We start from the raw sequence: 20,417 nt of genomic DNA on the forward strand, positions 1-20,417 counted from the left end.
AATATCGATTTGTTTGCGTAGTAGTAAAATATTGTTCGCTTTTTTTCATTTTATTCTGTACGAACGATTTATTACCTTTAGATGAAATAGTTTATTTACAGTGGGTTGGACAATTTTATTTAAGTATATAAGGAACATAACAAATAAAAGGTCTGTCTGGTGGATCTAAGTTAGTAAATTGAATAAAATATTAGAAACTCCTTTTTTTAATGTTAAGTAGTAAACAGATTTCCAAACAAATTTAAATAAATTTTGCTTACACCAACATGCGAAGATCGCACACTACATAAAGTTGGCAATCGCAAAAGGCATAGGAATTCTGCATTTATGTCACAAACTCAATACGATTGTGACCTTGTGCCATTGTTGCTATTCAAACTGGAAATTGCTGTCGTCAGCTCATTGTAAAACAAACAAACAGCTATTTCCCACTCCTTTTTAAACTGGTTTATGTATAATTTTGGCGTGTTTGTTTCAAACATCGTGGCATAAATAAGGAAAAATTGTGTTAAATCGTGTGTTGATCTTTCCAGACAAGTGTTGATAGAGTTGATGTTTTTATAACTTATTCTTTTGCTCCCAATTCATTATGATATTATTTATCAGGATGCTGGTAAAGCCCTCGAGATGAAACTCCAACAAGAAAAGTCGACTTATATTATCCTAGACTTTAAGTATATGCTAATTCCAAAGCAGGAAAATTTCCCGGAAACAGCAAAAGAAAAGTTCATTTCGAGGCGTTTTTTCACCCAATGTCCTAGATAGCACGAAAACAAATGTACAGCGCCATCTGTTGGGTGGAGTATTAATATTAAATAATGCGTTTTTTTGTGTTACCATTAAAGTATTTTTTTACAAAATAATTGTCCTTCAAATTTGCTCACGTGAACGAATAAAGGTTTCAACCATATGGTTCAATGATTTTACAGCAAAATGGGACAAAAAAAGTATTGCGATTCCTGTACTGCTTATATTGGTGTGTAATGCAGACGATTATTCCGTTTTATCGATTTATGTCATTGCTACCCGCCCCAAACCCCTTTACTGTACCGAACAATGCGATTCGTTGCTGTACGTAAATTAGTTTTTTTTTCGTATAACTTATCTTGTTACCCATTGTATAGTATAAAACACACACAAATACACACACACACAAACGCTTCGTTACGTCCAATATACCGAGGCCAATGGGGTGGGTTTTTTTTCCAACATTATTTTCTAAACCAAATAACAACGGTGAGACTCTCCGCGTTCGTCGATAAAATATGTTGTACCACACGCATCCAACAACAACTTACAGCAGACAGACACACACACACAGGCACAAACTCCCGCAATGATCGATGTTTCATGTCTTGGAGAAACAGATTTAAAAGATTGTTATATTGTTCATTTTATGGGTCTTCTATCTCTTTATTTCGTGCACCCCATTCTCTCGCTCTCTCTCTCATACAAATATTTTATATTAAAACTCACCCCCTCGCCATCCCCAACCAAGGGGTAGTAGTCTCCCAACTTATTCCCCTCTCGGTATGGCTTCCATTCGATGTAAAGAAAATATGAAACGTAAAACGAACGTTCGATGCTCGGTTTACGTTGCACAATTAGTGTAATTAGATGAGCCAGGAAAGGCAAAGAATAGCAAAAACAAAAACAAAAACAAGAAGAAAAAAGCACAAATCATTCATTTGCATTAGATTGAGCGAAATAATATCGCGGCTGCTACTACGATGTGGATGATGATGATGATGGTGATGATGTGTTGCAATAGTAGGAAGAAACATAAAACTAGTCAACCGTGTATCTACCCAACAACGGCTATTTCCCTTTGAATAAGAAATAGGAAACCTTTTTGCAAATAGCTGCTAGTTGTGTGCAGTTGGCATCGAAGCCAACTTAAGGTACAAAATTCTAGTTTGTACGGCCCTTTTTAGTAGTTAGTTTTGGGCTTACACAACCTCATAATGTCCACCGATTGCCCTATCTCCAGCATTGCCGTTTGTGTGAGTCTGCCAGATGATTTAAAATCGATATGTCAATATTTAAATAAAGAATTCGTTACGTTACGCAATGGGTTGGAAATTTCAATCCAAATATCCCACCTGCCTCCCAGCTCGCACACTGTCGCCAACAGGTTCACTTATCGGAACGGTCCGTATTTTCGTGTATGACGAGCCATTTTTTTTCTTCATTCAAATATACACATTTTGTACTATATTTCCCCCCCCCCCCCCCTCTCTATCCTTTTATTATTGTTCCACCCATCATCAACCAGCCCCTGTGTGTGTTGCGCTGATAGATGATGATGGGCAAGTTCCCAGGGCAAGTTAAGCAATCGGGCCAACGTCGACGGCGGGATTCCCTTATCTTTGGAATGAAAACCTTCCAGTATCAAAAAAAACTCGAGCGTACCGCGCTAACACGCCGGAACCTGCCACCATCTCAGGCATGTTCTTGCTTCCCAGCCAACCCGGGCACCATTCTGATTGACAATCTGTGCACTGCGAGCACTCCAAATTTATCGTCAGCTTTTTTTTCTGCGTTTTGTGTTGATAATAGCCTCACCATATCTTAACTTGGGGTTTTTGGTGTGTCTGTGTGTCTTTTCTGGGAGTGTAAGCACGTTTATCGCTATGCAAACGAATTAGGAAAAGAAAAAAACATTCAACAGCATGTGTGTAAATTTAAGTTCAGCCCATAACATAGATACCTACATAAAACAACGGCAAAGTTCTTATAAACTTTATTTTCCTTTTTTCCGTTTCTTTTCTCGGTGTTCGTTGCCATGGATCTGATGAACGGTACTGTAGCTAAGTATACGCGATGATCACGATGCAAACATATGCGCCAACTGTATCGTCAGTATTGAGGCCTTCTTCAAGTACAAATCGAAGTGTGTGGAAAATGATCGGTTGCTACGGAAGAAGCGTGTCAGTTTCTTTGCCGGTTTGGGTCTAGCGGCCGATCCGGGTGATCCGGTGACGATCCTTTCGCACAGTAAACGGCGCCGTTTGTCACGGAACGGAGACAACGGTGAGCTACAGGCCAACGAAGATGAAGAGCTTGCCGTGGACCGTAAACGACACCGAACTGCGGGACTGGTCGAAGAGGAAGATGACGGTAGTAGCAGTGTGAAGAAACCGCAAAATGGTACCGCTGCCGATGAGGACGAGCACGATGAGGCGGATGAGGAAGCAAATCTGAGTAAGCAGCATCTTGCACCGTATCAAATAAAGCAGGAAGCTATCGATGCGGACGGTGACGATGACCGCAAGCAGCACCAACAGCAGTACGAACCAGATGACGACGAAGAAGAGTACTTCAATCCGAACCAATTCCTAGCGCAAGAGACTAAAATAGACGAAGGAGCAGTGGGCGACGAGATCGGCAACGATGTCAGCTCCGACGGGGAAGGGTACGGGCCGAATGGTTCCGAGGATGGGCCGGCAACCACTGGCCACCCTTTCGAGCGTGGTTGGAAAACGATCGAGTTTGCACCGCAGCCCGGTTCGTCCGGTTTGAAAACGTTAAAAATTACCGACTATTCCAACGTCACCGGTAAACGGGGCCGGCCGCAACGGTTCATGGCGGAAATGCTGTCGATGGCGTCTGGAAGCAATAATCTGTTGCCATACCATCATGGGGAAACCGTTTATCAGCAGTTGCAACGGCTGAATGGGTTGGCAAGCGGTGCCAGACTACAGCCCGATGAAGTCGCCCGGCTACCTCTGGGGGCGGTCAGTTCTGCCCAGAGCAACAGCACACCGCGCAGCATCGGTGGAGTGATTGAACCTACGAAAAAGGTGCAAAAGTTTCTGGACGATGGATTGCGCGAGTTGATCTACAATGCAGGAGCTCCAAATCCACACTACGCAAGGGTAAGCACCGTCTCCGACTGTGGGCACCAAAATATGCCTTCCTGTCTGCACACTAACGTGTGTTTGTTTGTTTTTTGTATCTCTTTTAGGACGGCGGATCGACGGATTTCAAAGTCGTGAAGGCGCGCTTCAACTCGTACAACATCATATTCGACGATAATCGATTCTTGCGCCGCAACAAGTCGGTTAGCGGCCTACCGAAATGGTACTGGGCGTGCAGTGTCACGGGCTGTCCGGTGAAAATTTGCAGCTACGCTGGCCGGTTGTTCAAAACGAACGAGCTGTCCCACACCCATCCACCAACGGAACCGGATGCGGACATCAAGTACGAAACCATCCAGCCCGATCCGGTTGAGGCGGAACAGCTGCAGCGGCAGCTTTTGCATCAACAGCAGCAACAGCACCAGATGCAACAGCAGCGCCTTCTGCGGCAGCAGCAGCAGCAACAGTTGCTGCGCCAACGGCAGGTGGAACTTGCCCAGCGTCGTGTTGCGGCAGCAGCAGCATTGATGGCAGCCGCTGCAGCAAACGCTTCCCGAAGTGACCTGCAGGAGCCGGAGCAAAAACCGCACATGGTGGACAACGGTCGGACCATGGGTGAATCAGTAGATCCACGAAAAAGCTACGAACTGCGGATGGCAAACGATGGTTCGGAAATGCTGCTGTACGCTGGGCACACCCACGGACTGATTATGACCCGTAAGGACGGCGTTAGGGTGTATAAGTGTACGAGTGTGGTCGGTGGCGAAGAGGCGGCGGCAGATCGACCATGTACGGATACGATATTCATGCACGCGGACGGTCGCATCGTGAAGGTGTGCAGGGAAGAACACGTAGACTACGACATGGAGCTGTCCGGGGATGTAGCGGATCACGGATCACGGCTCGGCGCTAGCAGCACGGTGGCCGAAGAGGACGACAAACGTCGCCGTCCGCAGAAGATTATCGTGTACGAGGGCTATCGGTACAAGTACTGTCATGCCCGACCCGAGGGTAGCTTCTACTGGCGGTGCGTACTGCGCCACGATAAGGATTGCCTGGCGTCCATCCAAACGAAGCGTAATCTCGAATTTCTGAACGTGAATGATCAACCACACAATCACGATCCACCGGACCCGTCCGAACCGCACGAGAATGCAATGCTGTGCGAGATTCGACTACCGGTCAAAGGGGAACCGGTGGAAGGGTCGACCGATTTCAAGCTGGTAAAGAGTGGCCAGAAGCGGGAGTTCCTCATCTACAAGGGCTATCGGTACTACTTCCAGTACGAGTCGAAAAATGGCCGCCGTTCGTACCGGTGCACGATGTTTAAGAACTGTCCTGCCGGAGCCTTTTTGCTACCGAACAGTACGATCCAAGAGGCGAAGAATTTCATACACACGCACCCACCGGTGGAGGATATGGACAAGTACATCACGAAGGACAGTTTGATCACGAGTCCGATCAAGCATCCATCGGACGGTGCAGGAATGAATGGTGCCGCCAAGCGCCCGGCACTGGACGCATCGGACTGGAAGCACGCACTAGTAGCAGCAGCGGGTGGTGGTAACATTGGAGCAGGTGGAGTGGAACCGCTCAGCAAAGACCCGGAAGTAGCACGCCGGAATGGATATCGCATCATCAAGAACTACAAGAACAAAGAGATCATGATCTATCTCGGGTGGCGTTACTTCGAAGACTACAAGAAGAAGAGTGGCGGACAGGTTTGGCGCTGTTCGTCGCACCGTTTGTGTCGCGGATCGGTACACCTCTTCCCAGATGGATCGATCAATTTTGCCAAACTCGTCGATCACAATCACTCGCCGCCGAAGAAGATTATAAGCCATTCGTCGGTAGATGGTGGTGGCGGCTTTACGAAAGGCGTGCTCGACGGCAATCATCAGCAGCTGTCAATAGTGGCCGAAGGTAATGGCGATTCGTTGTTGGGCGGTGGTGGGACATACCATCGCTACATCACGCACCAGGGCCATCGGTTCCGGTTTGCGACGCGAAAGCGCGAAGGAACGATCTATTGGCGGTGTGCGATGCGCTTGGAAACCAAATGTCCGGTTTCGTTCCACACGAAGGAGGACACGTACGAGCTGGTCAGTACGCGGAATCACGAACACAACCATCCCATACCGACGGTGTGGCCGGAGGTGGCCGGTGGACAAATTAATGAACCGCTGCCGAAAGTACGCATGCCGGCCGAGGAGATCGGGACGTCGGATTTCATTCTGACGAAAAACTCCAAGGGACGCGATCTGGTGCTTTATCGGAACGGTCGCTTTTATCTGGACTATTCGCGCAAGGATGGCAAAATTGTTTTTCGCTGTTCCGCCGTGTCCGGGTGCCGGGCGACGGTACTATTATTGCCGAACAAAACGCTGCAGGTTGCAGACGACTTCAGTCACAACCATCCCACGCTGGACGGATGGGATGGGGGAGAAACGACCGTGCTAGATTGTAAACCGGCACCACCAGTCGGGGAACCAATCGAGTTGAAGTCCGACGAAGAGGAAGATGATGAACCGGCGAGCGTTTCCGGGACGCATCCAAGAGCGAGCGGTGAAACGATGCTGCCGAAGATCATACTTTACGATGGGTTTCAGTTCCGCTTCATATCGCGTCATCCGACGGAGCGTAGTGCATTCTTCCGTTGCTTTAACTTCGATGCCAAGAAGAACCAGTGCCACGCATCGCTCTACACCGACCTGAACGGGGTGGTCATACAAACGAATCAGCAACGGCACAATCACGAACAGGGTGACTATCTGATGGGACCGGATAAGTACCACCAGCGGCAGCACCAGCAATCCGCACCATCAACAGGCCAACAGATGAACTCGAACGAGTTGATCGGTACGCACGATTACAAGATAGTGAAGAATTGGAAAAATCGTGATGTGCTAGTGTTTCAGAACTGTCGCTACTTCCTGCATTATGTGCGCAAGGACGGACGCAAAGTTTGGCGCTGTTCGGCAATACGAAGTTGTCACGCCGCCGTATATCTGAATGCCGACGGCACGGTCGATCAGTTCCGCGGTCAACATGTGCACGAAATTCGTCCCGAAGGTGAACCACGGCGACGACGGCGCAGAAAAAAGAGTGAACTAATGTTCCCGTACGGGGTGGGCTCGGGAGTGACCATGTTCGGTAATGGGATGCTTGCAAACGCTGCCGAACTGATGGGCCGTGGGGTCAGTATTAATGGATCTTCGTCACTGAACGGTGGTAATGCGATTGGCATTGCTGGGAACGGGGCGATCAATGGTGGTCCCCACAATGGCAATGGCATGGGATCGAACGAGTGGATTGACTACAGTGACTATGGTATACAGATGAGCGGTTCCTCGAACGATACTGGAGTCAGTGGTGAGAGCGCAAACCATCGTGCGAACGAAGAGAATCATTCGCTGTGGGATCAATTCCATCCCGGTCCGGGTGTTACGGCGGGTGGTGGAGCGAATGAGGGGGAAGGATTCGACCTTAGCTACCATTCGGTGTTTGGTAGTCAGGAAAGCTTTAACACGTATGCCGTCCATGCACTAGCACAGCATCACCTACAGCAGCAGCAGCAGCAACAGCAACAGCAGCAGCAGCAGCGATCAGTGGCCAATCTACGCCAACAGTTGCACCATCAGCATCAACTGCTACTAAATGGCGGCGGACAGTTGCAGCAACAACGTGCCTCCACCCGGCAGGACAGCAGCGATCTGGAAGAGTACGACCTATCCGGTCCTGCCAGCGGTGACGAACATCCTTCCCTGGTCGACATCACACCGGAGGTTAAGATAGAAGGGGACGATCTCTGATCGCTGGCCGGCGGACGATCGTTCGAGCTGATGCCAGAAATGTGATGGACCGAATTTCCATGTTGCACAAAAGACAAACAATTGTACACAAGTCTTTGTTATACAGCACACAAAACGTATACGTTAGGGCAAGTAATGATGAAATATTTTCTCGATATTCTCTCGCTAGAGGGGAAAGATTGTTTCTTTTTGAAAAAGTCGGCCATTTGTTATATTGTTATGATTATGAACTGAAGCTACGTTTTTATTCATTCCTTGAGCGAAACCAGTCAAAATTAGTTCTTACGCTAGCGAAGGCAATAATGAGTGAGGGAGAAACAATCTTCTAGGAAGAAATTTTTTAGTATAGCTTTAGAAGGAACGTTAACAAAATTGTTTAAAAAATAAGTCTGCGGTTTGCTAAACGGTAGAAACTAAAATTAATGACAGCATGGGTTCACAAACGACACTTCCACATGTTTGGTCCAATTGATCATTCAATGCCAATTCCATAGTTTGTCATGCCGGACTGTACGTTCAAAATTAGTCTCGAAATGCTTAAAGGTTATTCATCTCTCCTCCGAAATACTTCTTCTCATGCGACTGTCTAGACAAAATGGAAATGACTAGCTAGACGCTAGAAGCAACTTGATGGTCTGAGGTGGTTTGACTATGTTTTGATTTCTAGCACCGTGGAAGGCCTTGAGCGAACTGGCTTCCCAATAACCTGTTTGGTTGCAGATAAAAACAAAAATATGTTAAATGTTTATGAACCGTCTGCTCGCAGTCTAGCATAAATTAAAGCTCTGCGTCATGGTGTGGTTCAAGCCCCAAGGGAAAGCAATGCTATGCCTTCCTCCTCTGCCTGACTCCTCGTAGTGGGGCTGTCCGAAGAAATTAGCAGGTGCGGATGCGTGCACGACAAACATTCATTCGTATTATGAGGATTGTTTTGTGCAGTCTTCTTTTAATTTGTATTAGCATAGTATAGAATAATGAAATATTAAATTTAGTTAAACGTTGCAGGCAGAGAAACGGAAGTGAACCATTTTGATAAGAGTGAGCGAAGCGAAAAAAAAAATAATTAAATGTATTAGCGTATTTTTGAAACGAAAAAAAAGACAAGAAAAGAAACACACAAACACATTGCTGTGTAATGCCAGTGAGACTATTAGAACAAATGAGTATAGCACAAAACAAACCGAACTGAAATGTTTCGGAAGCGACACGATACTAGAAAATTGTCTATAAAATTAAACATTAAAAAAGAAAACAACATGCTGCTGTAAGTTGTATGCGAATTTACGATATAGATGAAAATGTTTTTATTCCCATGGTTTAGAGATTGTTGTATTACGTTTTACGTGAACTGTGAGGAAATTTTTGAAGAGATTTCCGTTTTCCTATCCACTGTAGTATGATCGAAATGAGAAAAATAAAAAATGAGGCTAAGTACGCGGAAGCATCCCCTTTTCGGATGAAACAATACTGTTAACACTGTAAAGTGAAACATTTTCAACATAAAAAAGAACAAAAGAACAAAACATGCACGTACAGAAAATTTCTGTTTTGTTATGTTTCAGTTAAAAAATGATTTAAAGCTAATAGCAATTATATAATACAAATAGCACGCGTTACAAAAGATTACAAACAAGTTGTGTTTTATATTATGTTGGCGGATTATTTGGGTTGTTTTTTGTTTTCAATCAGTTCAAACAAAAAGTTCACACAATTGAACGGAAATACAAGGATGCAAGTAAAGAACGAGGCGACATTTAGTAGTAGTGTAGTAAAGAAAATTATAGCAAAAATATATTATACGCATACTGAATATACAGACATAGAATTGAGTTAAACAATGAATCCTCCTGGGATGGGGAAACATAATAGAAAACCATACGAGACCTAGTTATACAACTCTTCCACAAACTTCACGTAGAAGCCTAAACATACTCAAAATGAACAAATGTATGTATACTCAGAAACTCATCACCACGCACTGATAACGCAGGAAGGAAACCCGTTCAGTGGTCTAGTGACCAACCACTAGAGTTACATTAGTACAGAAGCATACATTCGATAGATGATAGAATTTACAAGAGAGCGATAGCAACGTTTTCCAAAAGTACTTGAAAAGTACACGGCAATAGAGCAACAAAACACACAACTTATAAAACACTTAGTGGATATAAATGATACAATCTACCCTGGGGAGAGCAACGAAGGGCGAAAGATGATTGTTTGTGGAAAACCTCATTAGTGGAAAACAGTATGACAAACAACAATAGTAGAAAAACGAATACACCAACACATGCATATTACGATGGAAGGCATGTAGCGTTCCACGTTGAATGTGGTAGGAAGTTTTTTTCGTTGTTATAACAATAGTTAACTCTAAACCTAAATGCACTCAATGAATGATACGATAGTATAGCCAGAAAACAGTACACCAGACGGGAAAGCTAGTCCCGATTATCAATCAAACACAACAACAAATCAACAAACAACACTGAATACGAAAGAGAAATACTAATAAAACGTATTTATTATTAAACTGACTGGCGTTTTGCTTTCATTTGCGCTACGAAAGAAGTACGAAGTTGCACAACATTTTATTTCAATAACAACAATATTTGATAATCATACCTTACACTTAAAATGATGAATTTGAATCAATGTTCGAATATGTTTTATCATATCGATTGAGTAATTTGAAATCTAAATCAAATGCTACAGCGTCCGTGAAAGTTTCTCCTGGTTCGCTAACTAATTTTGTAGATGTCACTAGGAAGAAATTCATACAAAATGTTCAAACAGCAGAAGGAAGGAGCCGTCTAACTGCATTACAACTATTAACTAGAGGTAGTGATGTTGCGATAATTCATCTCAGTTGCACAATAATACATATCGATAAAAGGTAATGTCTAGAATTTTTTGCTTGTATTGAACAATTTGCCCTGCCGTGTATGATTACCGTGTGTGACTAGAACATGGTAAAACTTGTCTTTTAAAACTACATTATGGAGAAATTTACATTACAAGTCACGCTTTTTTTGTTTACTTTTTTACTTATGAATTCAAAATGTAGCATACCATTGTCGTATTCCTTGTATTCCCTTCTCTCTTCTTGGCTTAACAACATTCAAGGGTTCGTCTGTTTCCCTTCGTAAATGTCCCCATGAACGCCCGCTAAAAACAACCAAAATCGATGTTTTAACACCAACAGAGCATCCATCGGAAGAGGTAACATCTAATTCTATCTTCAACGCTATGCGGAAAAGGGATAGCTATATCTGAAGCACTACTCGGCGGCTGGTATTTAATCATACCTCTTTGTGGGATGCTCTCTTGTTATTTCAATTGATGAAACTGCCCACTTTCTACTCAAAATCAAAATCTTCTCTATCCTCTAGCCGCTTCATACAGCGGTCCCTTTTCCACATGTTATCATTGATAGTAATTCTTGATGCGTTGCTATTGGTCGAATGGATAGAAAAGGATGGAGGATTAGTTCCCCTTCATCCGACATGGCTATACTAATGATCACCAATACTAGATCATCTCGTATCATGATCAAAGGTAACGTGCGAAAAAAGGACAACTATACGCTACACTAGAATGACGGCTCGAGGATAGAGAAGAGTGTTACCTCCTCCGATGCATGCTCTCTTGGTGTTGATAAATCATTTTTGGTTGTTTTTACCGGTCGCTTGCGACAAGATCGATCGGCCAAAACGAACCTCATTGTGGGATTCTGTCTTTTTAATACGAAAGATGAAAATGGCAGCTTGTCAAAGCAAAGAATATTCAAGAAAAGTATTTTTGTAGCAGGTCTAACCATAGAACGGTCATGATTTTTATATTTTTTAAATATTAACTTTTCTCCTGGGTTAGCCAAACTTTTACGTTTCAGCGTTACTTTTTGTTACAATAGGGAGGTCGGGGATCAAAAAATCACCTTGCTATGGGGGAACGATCCAGATGGGATTTGATGAAGATATACTAATAGCTTCTTGTTCTTCTTTGTGGCACTCTACAACCTAGAAAACCGTTTCTGGCTTTAAGTAGCGTTTGTTTTATTTACCTGTAAGCTGGACATAATCAAGTCCTGCGTAAGATGAAATATAATTCACATGGAATTGGGCACCGAATCAAGTCGTGGTAAAGAGCGAAGCAACTATCAAATAACCATACAGTCGTACCAACTAAATGCACCGTATAGAAGTAAATACCTAAAAATCCTATCCTACATGAATGTTTTGGTGGTGAAATCTACTACGTATTAGCTGTGAGGCACATTGAACAGCTCACGCAGCTATAAATATAACAATGCACTACCCTACCTTAGCAGCAGATCGTCTCTGCAACACTTAGCCTTAATAATTTGGTGTCAAGAAGTATGCTGCCAGTGTTTTGTCGTAAAGCTGAGTTCATCAACATCAACGGGCAAGCATTTCAGTTCAGAGTTCGGTGGCAGCTTCTGCCGGTGATTGATTTACCTGTTCCGGCTCGTTAAGACGTGTGCTCTGAAATGTGTAAAGGAAATATCGTGAAAAATTCTTCCTTTCTAGCTGAAAACCCAATCGCACACTTACCTCTCGATGCAGTTTCTCCATTTCTTCCTTGGTGGCACGTTTGAAGAAGCCGGCCCGATACATACCGTACGTGATGGCCACCAGCAGCAACAGTCCGCCGAGTCCCGATACAATGTACACCCAGATAGGAGTACTACCGTCCGAATAGCGATACACCACCGTGAATGGATTGCTACGAACCTGACGGAATGTGACACCATCCGGGTCACCCGTCTTGTGCACGTCGGCCAGCATCATCAGGGCAAAGATGTCTTCTCGCTCGAGAAACGCTTCACCAATTGCGTCCAGATCGAGCTGGAAGTGAAGCGTTATGATGATAGGCACATTTGTCGGCCGAAAGATGTCTACCGCCACATTCAGACGGGCACACTCGATGAAGGAGTCCTCCTCGGCGCAGTTGAAGAACAGGGTGCGATTCCCGGGAAGGGCCTGTACGGTGGCATCGTTCACCTTCGACAGACTACGGCGTACACGCGAATGTCCCGAAACCTGCCCAGTGTATCGGTTGTACGTTTGTTCCTGGGAACCGGTTCCACGCCGACGACGGCGATGCATACCCATCGAACTTGGATCGTAAGCATGAGGCTGATTTTCGCCAGCAAAGTCACCCATTGCAGCACCACCACCACCGCCGGATAGGAGATCAAAATCGGACGGTAATCGGTGCATATCTTCCACATCTACAGTGGGCGGAAGGATATGATCATGCTCGATCGGATTCGGCAGCAGGATGGTGTTGTTTTGGGTCCACGTGTAGTCGAGCGTTTTGTAATTGTAATATCCCGTTACGACAATGTTGTTAAGGTTGATAATCTTGAACGATTGTCCGGAGCTTGGTTTGTGATACACAAGCGGCACATCCAGCGTGAAACCTAACCGTCGGAACGTACTAGGACCATTGCTGTGGACCTGAATCTCATACGTAATATTGTGTATACCACTTTGCTGCTCCAGGAATACCTCCGATGTTGACGTTTTTCTAGCGAGAAATTTGGAAACGTTACAACGATAAATATACTGCCCCGGTTTCATGCTGAGGTGGAACTAGAACGTTGGGAACTTACCCTATTATCTCGATATCGCTAAACTCCTGTAGTGTAAGCACCTGCTCAAGGAAGTTATCCGCCTGTACGGATTCCTCGCTAGAACTCATAGCTTCCGCCTTAATCTCAGCACTGCTACCCTCCAACTTCGTCATGTCGAGAATGAGCGTGTACCGGGAGGTGTAGGATGACTTTAGCGGTAAACCGTTGTTGAGATCGCACAGCACATTAACGCCTTCGGCCGTTATCGTTTGCTGGCACTCCGATGTCAACTTTGCCAGTGTTAACCGGGCCGGTGTAAGGGTGACGTTCAGTTGAGGTAAGTACGCATTCTCCCCAGCATTGTACACCTCGAACTCGAGTGATGCTTTTTTCGTACTGCCAAGTACGTAAACAGGCGAAATGTCTACCCAACGGGCAGACAGACGTAAATCTGACACGCAAACCTCGCCTTGGCAGCCCGTTTTGAAGGAAATCTTTTGGATCAGTCGATTCGGGACAGTTGGATCTAGCAGAGCACACGCGGCACAGAAGCTAGCATCCGTATCGGCGGGAAGCTGACGCACCAGTTCGTACGAAAGCTCGACCAGCACTGGCTTATAGATGCTGGCGGCGGTAGCCTTCAGACGCACATCGATTCGTCGACATTCGTTCGTGCCGGTAACGGTGATGGTTTCGTTCCGTCTATTACCACCAACACCGGGAAGCGTAACGCGACCAACCTGTGCATCCACGCTCAGCTCGTAACTGAGCTGCACATCAAATGGTTGCCCCGCAGCAAACACTGCACTCATGCAGATGGACAAATCGAACGTTGTGTCTTCTAGTGTTAGTTCCCGCTTGGAGGAGGTAACCTCCGCTTCGATACGCACCACCGGATACGTCCGATAAACGTACACCTTCTCGTCGTTCGGTGAACCGACGGCCAGATCCTTGTAACCATTTGCGTCGATGTCGCTACCACGTGACAGGGCGAACCCGAACATGGATTGTGGCGATAGCAGCTCATTCGGTGGCGGTGTTAGCCGTTGACTTGGTTTCGATTGAAGTCCGTCTGCTGAGCCGAGAAAGATGTACACGGCACCATTACCCTCGAACGGAGCTCCTACAGCAATGTCTACAAGTGTACGAAAGTGTTATACAAAGGCTGCCAGAGCAAGTTACTGTATGTCTTACCATTATATCCGTCCATGTTAATATCCCCAATTCTGCCGAGACTTGTACCGAACCGCCCAGCAACTTCATGATTTCCGGCAAGCTTTCCCTGCAGCTGAAAGTTCAGTTCGCCCTCGTTCCAGAAGACGTACACGACGCCACTATCGTGGTCACCCGATCGGCTGTGCATCGGTGCCGAGATAGCTAGATCCGCGAACCCATCGCCATTGAAGTCTTCGGCCAGCAGTGCATACCCGAAGTATTCACCCTGCTGCTGGCCGGGAAAGGTGTAGTATACCTTGATCTGCGTTTCCAGGAACGAATCGGCGTTGATGATGTCGAATATAAACACCTCGCCAACCTGCCCGTTCGATTGTGGAGCACTCGCCACGTACAGTATCTTTCGATCGCCGCGAAAATCTCCCGACCCGACTGCATACCCAAAGTATGAATCATCCCGTACAGCGCTAAAGTATGGATTCGGTACATCACTGACGTACTGGATGATCTGACGCTTGTGGCGATTGGTCGGACGATGCTGAGCAGACCAATCATCACGTCGGCTGAGTCCACCCATATCTTCGTTGAAGCGACGTCTATGTCGCACCACCGTACCGCGCCAGTTAAAGACTCCCGGAGCTCCGATCAGTATCTCTTCACCATCATCGGTCACGTGCACACTAATGCCCTGCTCACCGTACATGTAGTTGTAGTACTGTCCGTACGCATCCTTGTGCAGCTGTTTATCTACAATGTGGACAAGAGACAGGTTTAAGGTATCGATATTTCTACCCTCGGGTATGACAACTCGCACCTTTCGCACGCAAGGGAATAATCTTCCGGATGTCCTTCGGTTCCTGTTCCTGTTCGGTACCGTCCGTGACGTAGCAAATGCCATGCAGCAGATAGTAGTCGACCAGCTCACTGATCGTTTTCGGTGCGCACACCACAAACCGATCGCCATCGGATCCATGGCCATCCATGGTTGCGCCCAGCATTTGAAAGTCCTTCTTTTCCGAGTTGTAAGCAAAGTCCGATTGTTCTGCTTTCGTGTTGCCTATCTTATCGAAATAGTATGGTCCACATTCGCCGTCCGTAAAGCGGCACCGGTAGATGGCGCCAGTTTCGTTCACCTTACGCTGTGCCGCCAAATCCGATTGGGCTCTCGGTGCACCGACCATTACGCTGGAGAGTAAAGGATTTCGTTTTACTATTTGCATATTGTGTTTGAAAAAAAAATATACTGTAATATTATTGTGGGCACATTCTAGCTAGCTTCTAGCTTATTATGCAAACAGATAAATACCCAGCCAAGAAAATGTGTAACAAATAGATTAAACAATTCCATGAGGCGTGGCATTTTTTATGTGTCCTCTATTCAAAATTAACTAATTTAAGCCTAAAGGTATTGCTATACACTAATAAGATTGTCTGAATTAGCGTGACAACTGTCTAATTCTCAAATGAGTTAAGATACCAAAAAGTGAGAGAATAAAGCTTCAGATATGCTGACAAATTCCCTTTGGAATTTGTCCAAAGCATCATGCTTAGGGCTTTCGGGTTGAATCGGCTAAGGAGCGATATGAATCATCGAATTATGGTAAAACATATTTTGAGCCAAAGGTCGCTGATTGCATGTTAAGGTTCAGTTTGGGGAAATGGAAAATAACCGACTTATTGATATTAATTTGAAAGCAGTAGCTTAGTATGTATTTAACCTAAAAAATTATGCTAACATTATATCTGAATGAATGGTTTTACTTCTTTCATACCTTTTTTAAACAGTTCTTCTTCTTGGCTTGACGACCTTACAGGTCACGCCGGCCATTTCTGGCTTACTAGACTTATTTTACCACGTAGCCGGATAGTCAGTCCTTGCTACGGGGGGACGGTCCGGATGGGATTTTTAAACAGGAATAAAAATCCTTAAACAGGATTTTTAAACAGGGAAGTCAACAATTAAGGCAAATCAGACTGGGGGTTACGTGAGGTAAAGCGTTTGAGTGATCTCAGAGTCTTCCCGAGGGCAAGGCCTACCAGACAACATGACTCGATGATTAATCACAACGAAAGAAGTAACGAGTTTGACAACCCTTTCTTTTTAAAGATGTTATTTTTTCGTAGATTAATTAATTTCTATATAAAATTGGTACATCTTCATTTAAATGTTTTGTATTCTTATTTTTTGATAACAATTTCTTAACTCGTTCCAGTCACTTAATGACTTAATGACGACGACACTGGGTCGAAAAATTGAATTTCCTAATGAAAATATTTAAATGAGCTTTCAGTTAAATTTCTTTCAATTTCATTTAAACGGTATTTATATTGAAGTAATAGTTTCCAAAAGAATATTAAAAAAACATTTCATTCCCATATTGAATCTGTGTGATGTTAGCAAAACATCCCCTTAAGGGAAACGGAACAATTACGATCGACAAACTGTGTACTTGAGACAAACAAAGACATTATGCCTTGGAAAAGAAATATCTCTCCTTGAGGTATGGATTTTTGTTTTTTGTTCACTTTGCTGTTGACTTTTAATTTCTCCTTCGTCGTCTTCCTTCTTTCGCCATGCAAACTTACCCGCCTGGGCGCAGATTAAGCGAATATCCAAAGTACGAACTTCGTACTTTTTCCATATGCAGCTCCAAGTTTGGTTCCCGGAACACGTAGTTTGGCACTGGGGAAAGGTTGAATGCTTCACCGTCGGGAAGCAACAGCACCATCACGATCATCCATCCACCGGACAACAGCATCCCCTTCTGTGGGGACTTCATTGTCGGTAGCTTTATTTGTTGTTCTTCTTCTTTTAAAAGCACGCACACACACACTACAGAAGCGTAAAATGTTGATAATTCACTTTCGAATCGATGCGGAACGATGGTGTGATGCTAAACGATGCGGTTTGGAGTGATTTTTCTCGAGGCTTTTTCGAACGTTTTGTTGACGATGAGCGGGGGCTGGGTTTTTAGCCTTTTTTAGCATGCGCCCGGTGCTTCACATCACTACGAAAAAGGGAAACAAAAACTTTTAATGAACACTGCTCAAACCCACTTTTTGACCAAAGGCATTCCTTGTGGCCACTTCCCATTCCACGCGGTTCCTTTTTATGGTGCCGGATTTAGTGTAAAGGCTTCGGAAAGAATAAACAACCTCCTTCGCTTAGCCTCCCTTAGGAGCCCAGGAGTTTGACATTTTCGTCTTTTACACGCGGCACACAAATGACAGCTTTCTGGTGCTTTGGTTGCTTTGTTTTCCGTCACAGTAATTCGTTTTTGAATGGCTTCATTTCGTCGCCCTAATTGAACTATCACGCTTGTCCGGTCAATGAGTAACACGCTTTAGTGTAACCGATCCACTCTCAGTGGCGTACATGAATCACGCAAGCGCAACGTACTACGCAGACACTATGCGGAGATCCGATCGTTCCGGAGCACACGTTGGAAGCAGGTTTCGGGTGATCGGTTCAGCTTCCGAACGCATGGGTCCGTTTGGAAATTTCAATGAGTCACGCTAAATGGTGACTGCTCACTCTGTTTGGAACTTCGCGGTAAGCTTTAGCAGTGGAACACAAAATTAACTTCAACACAAGATTCAACCAAAAAACAAATTCCGGATGCTTTGCGCTCTTCCCGAGTACGCACGTTTCGGTGCTGGGAATCGTGGACCCCACAAAAAGGAAAAGCGAAATCAAAGTTTGGTTTTACGCTTTACGGTTCGAGGAGTAAATACGTGACCAATTTCATTTCTTTTGTACCTGACGTCATTGCTTCTGCTGTTTGTAAAATGATTTAATAGCAAAACATACTACTCACTTTGTACACTGATATCACAGAAAACTGTATAATTGCAGTACGCGAGAGCCACACCTCGTACCGGCAGCGCACTTTAACTGAAAATGAGTCAAATATTACGAATTCACTTGTTTCACTCGCAGGAATGGGGTGAAATAAAAGGAGCAAAAAACACGACACGATAAGACTACACACTTTTTTTCCTTCAACCACCGGATAACGCAAACAACTCGCGATAACGCGCACAAACCACTCCACACACTTCAAATGATATGATATGGTGACAATGCTGCTGACGGTACGCCTTTGACGGTGTCTGCTACCCTTCGGAAACCACACGACTGAAACGGAACCGTCTCAGCTTCGTTCGATACAAAATATCCGCGTGTCCGCACTCGTCGACTTCGCAGATCCATTTGACCAAACAACGCGCCGCGTACGCTCCTGAGCCATTCGCTCTGTTTGCTACTACAACCGTAGTCGCGCCTAAACGGGGAGAAAGGAATACAAAGAGTACGCAGAACACGCGTGTAACCGGTCTCTGGGATTTCTTCCTCGGTGTGTGACGTCATGTGACGTCATACAGGTACTCAGTGAGCTCTCCAAGGAGAATTGATGGGTTTTGGGGCGCCTGACGATTGGTACAGGGGAAGAAAGCGAAATAGGACCCAGTTTTTAGCATGCACGATGCATTCCACAGGTGACTCACTCATGGTGATTGAAACGATCGATCCGGCAACGAGCCGAACTTGGATTGTGGAAGATGTTTACATTATTTTTGTTCTCAAATAGAAGGCTCGTTGATAACGTTGAGAATTCAAAACCCATGCAATCGGCGGAATGCATTTGGCGTGGTTTACCACAATCCAGCATCAGAAGTAGCTACATTTACAAGAAAAAGAGATGAATGTTCCGTGGCTGACTCACCTACACTTTCTATAGGTGCCTGGCAACGAGAGCTGACAAAAAGGTGAAAAATTTGTCAAAACGGAGCTTTTGTCACTTTGTTGAGCTTTTGACAAAATTTTATTTTGTAGAAAATCCACGAAAAAGGTTGACAAGAATGGTGACAAAAAGTTGACAAAAATTTGACGTTCGCTCAAAACGTAAACAAGCGCGCTTTAAAGAATTGCAGACCATTGCGGTGTTCTCTTTTGTTAAATTAACTGTATTTCATCCCTGCAAGGACACAGACCATCTTAATCAATTAATTTGTAGCCAAAATCACTGTAAAACTGCTTACATCGCGTTGAACATTCGTGTACGTTGAAGATGATGAAGATTTTGTCAATCATGGGTTGCTATGTTTTGTCAAAGTGTACAAATGTGTGCACGGCCACGGGAAAAACTATTTTTCGCAGTTGACAAGCTGTTTTTGTCACTTGAAAAATTTGTCACCTTTTTGTCAGCGCTCGTTGCCCAGCGCCTAATGACTATTTCTTCCTTCATACGAAAGTGGTATTTGTACAATGGGTACGAATGAAAAGGGAAAGGCTATACACCACAATTCAGGATAAGTGTAGCTTTCCTTGTTGGATGATCTTCTCTGTGAAATTTATTTAGGGTTTCGTTTGTTTTGTGTGCTTTCGATCACATTGATCCTGTAACATGCCTCAGTACAACAACAGATAATTGGCAAATTATTGATTCCACAAATGAACAATTATAATCGAATACCAATGGACATACGCGTGACCTACGTTAATGTCAATGTGAATGATGAAAGAGTTTTAAATATTTTATAATAAAAAATCCTGAAGAAATTTTCATCTCTTTCCATAACTTAAAATTTATTTCATCTGAAACAAGATAATTTAAATATAAACATCAAACTGATTTAATAGTTTCGTAACAACAAAAAAATAAATGAGAAAAAATTAGTGTCATCATTGAAATGTCGTAAAATTGTACTATTTTTATGTGGCACGGTTAAGAAATAAACTGTAAGAAATATTTTATGTAAATTATGCTAAATTTAAGGAATATAAAGAAAATGATTAAACAGAATTACCGAGTAAACATGCTAAATTATATTCCACGATGCAGTAGGTGTGGCGCACTGATGTTTAAGTAGCATGTTGAAGCGCTCCTACGTCAGCTGTTTCCGTGGTGTAGTGGTTATCACATCCGCCTAACACGCGGAAGGCCCCCGGTTCGATCCCGGGCGGAAACAGAG

At 44.4% G+C, this 20,417-nt stretch overlaps 2 protein-coding genes and 1 non-coding gene across 5 annotated transcripts in view; 2 read left to right on the forward strand and 1 right to left on the reverse strand.

Annotated features, from left to right (window-relative positions):
- Positions 1-10,209, forward strand: part of LOC125774781 (uncharacterized) — a 32,009-nt gene extending 21,800 nt beyond the window's left edge. Inside the window, exons 2-3 of the mRNA XM_049445001.1 lie at positions 2,811-3,878; positions 3,968-10,209. Of these exons, the coding sequence (XP_049300958.1) occupies positions 2,811-3,878; positions 3,968-7,672 (4,773 nt within the window). The 3' untranslated portion in view covers positions 7,673-10,209. The remainder of the gene's footprint in view (positions 1-2,810; positions 3,879-3,967) is intronic.
- A 1,314-nt stretch (positions 10,210-11,523) lies between these two features.
- On the reverse strand, positions 11,524-18,703 carry LOC125774782 (integrin alpha-PS3-like). Of its 3 annotated transcripts, none has more exons than XM_049445002.1 (7): positions 18,263-18,703; positions 17,031-17,452; positions 15,259-15,629; positions 14,466-15,191; positions 13,311-14,406; positions 12,247-13,225; positions 11,524-12,177 (listed from the first exon to the last, which is right to left on the reverse strand). In XM_049445002.1, the coding sequence occupies exons 2-7, from the start codon at positions 17,222-17,224 to the stop codon at positions 12,112-12,114; spliced, it is 3,432 nt and encodes a 1,143-aa protein (XP_049300959.1). In that variant the 5' UTR covers positions 17,225-17,452; positions 18,263-18,703; the 3' UTR covers positions 11,524-12,111. The 3 variants fall into 3 exon arrangements, with proteins under 3 accessions (XP_049300959.1, XP_049300960.1, XP_049300962.1); XM_049445003.1 differs by having other exon boundaries at positions 18,205-18,703; XM_049445005.1 differs by lacking the exon at positions 18,263-18,703 and having other exon boundaries at positions 17,031-18,195.
- Positions 18,704-20,341: 1,638 nt separating this feature from the next.
- On the forward strand, positions 20,342-20,414 carry Trnav-aac (transfer RNA valine (anticodon AAC)). The gene has a single exon. It is a non-coding gene; the product is annotated as a tRNA-Val (tRNA).
- The last annotated feature ends 3 nt before the right edge of the window (positions 20,415-20,417 follow it).

Source organism: Anopheles funestus, chromosome 2RL (assembly GCF_943734845.2).
Source record: "Anopheles funestus chromosome 2RL, idAnoFuneDA-416_04, whole genome shotgun sequence".
Taxonomy (NCBI): domain Eukaryota; kingdom Metazoa; phylum Arthropoda; class Insecta; order Diptera; family Culicidae; genus Anopheles; species Anopheles funestus.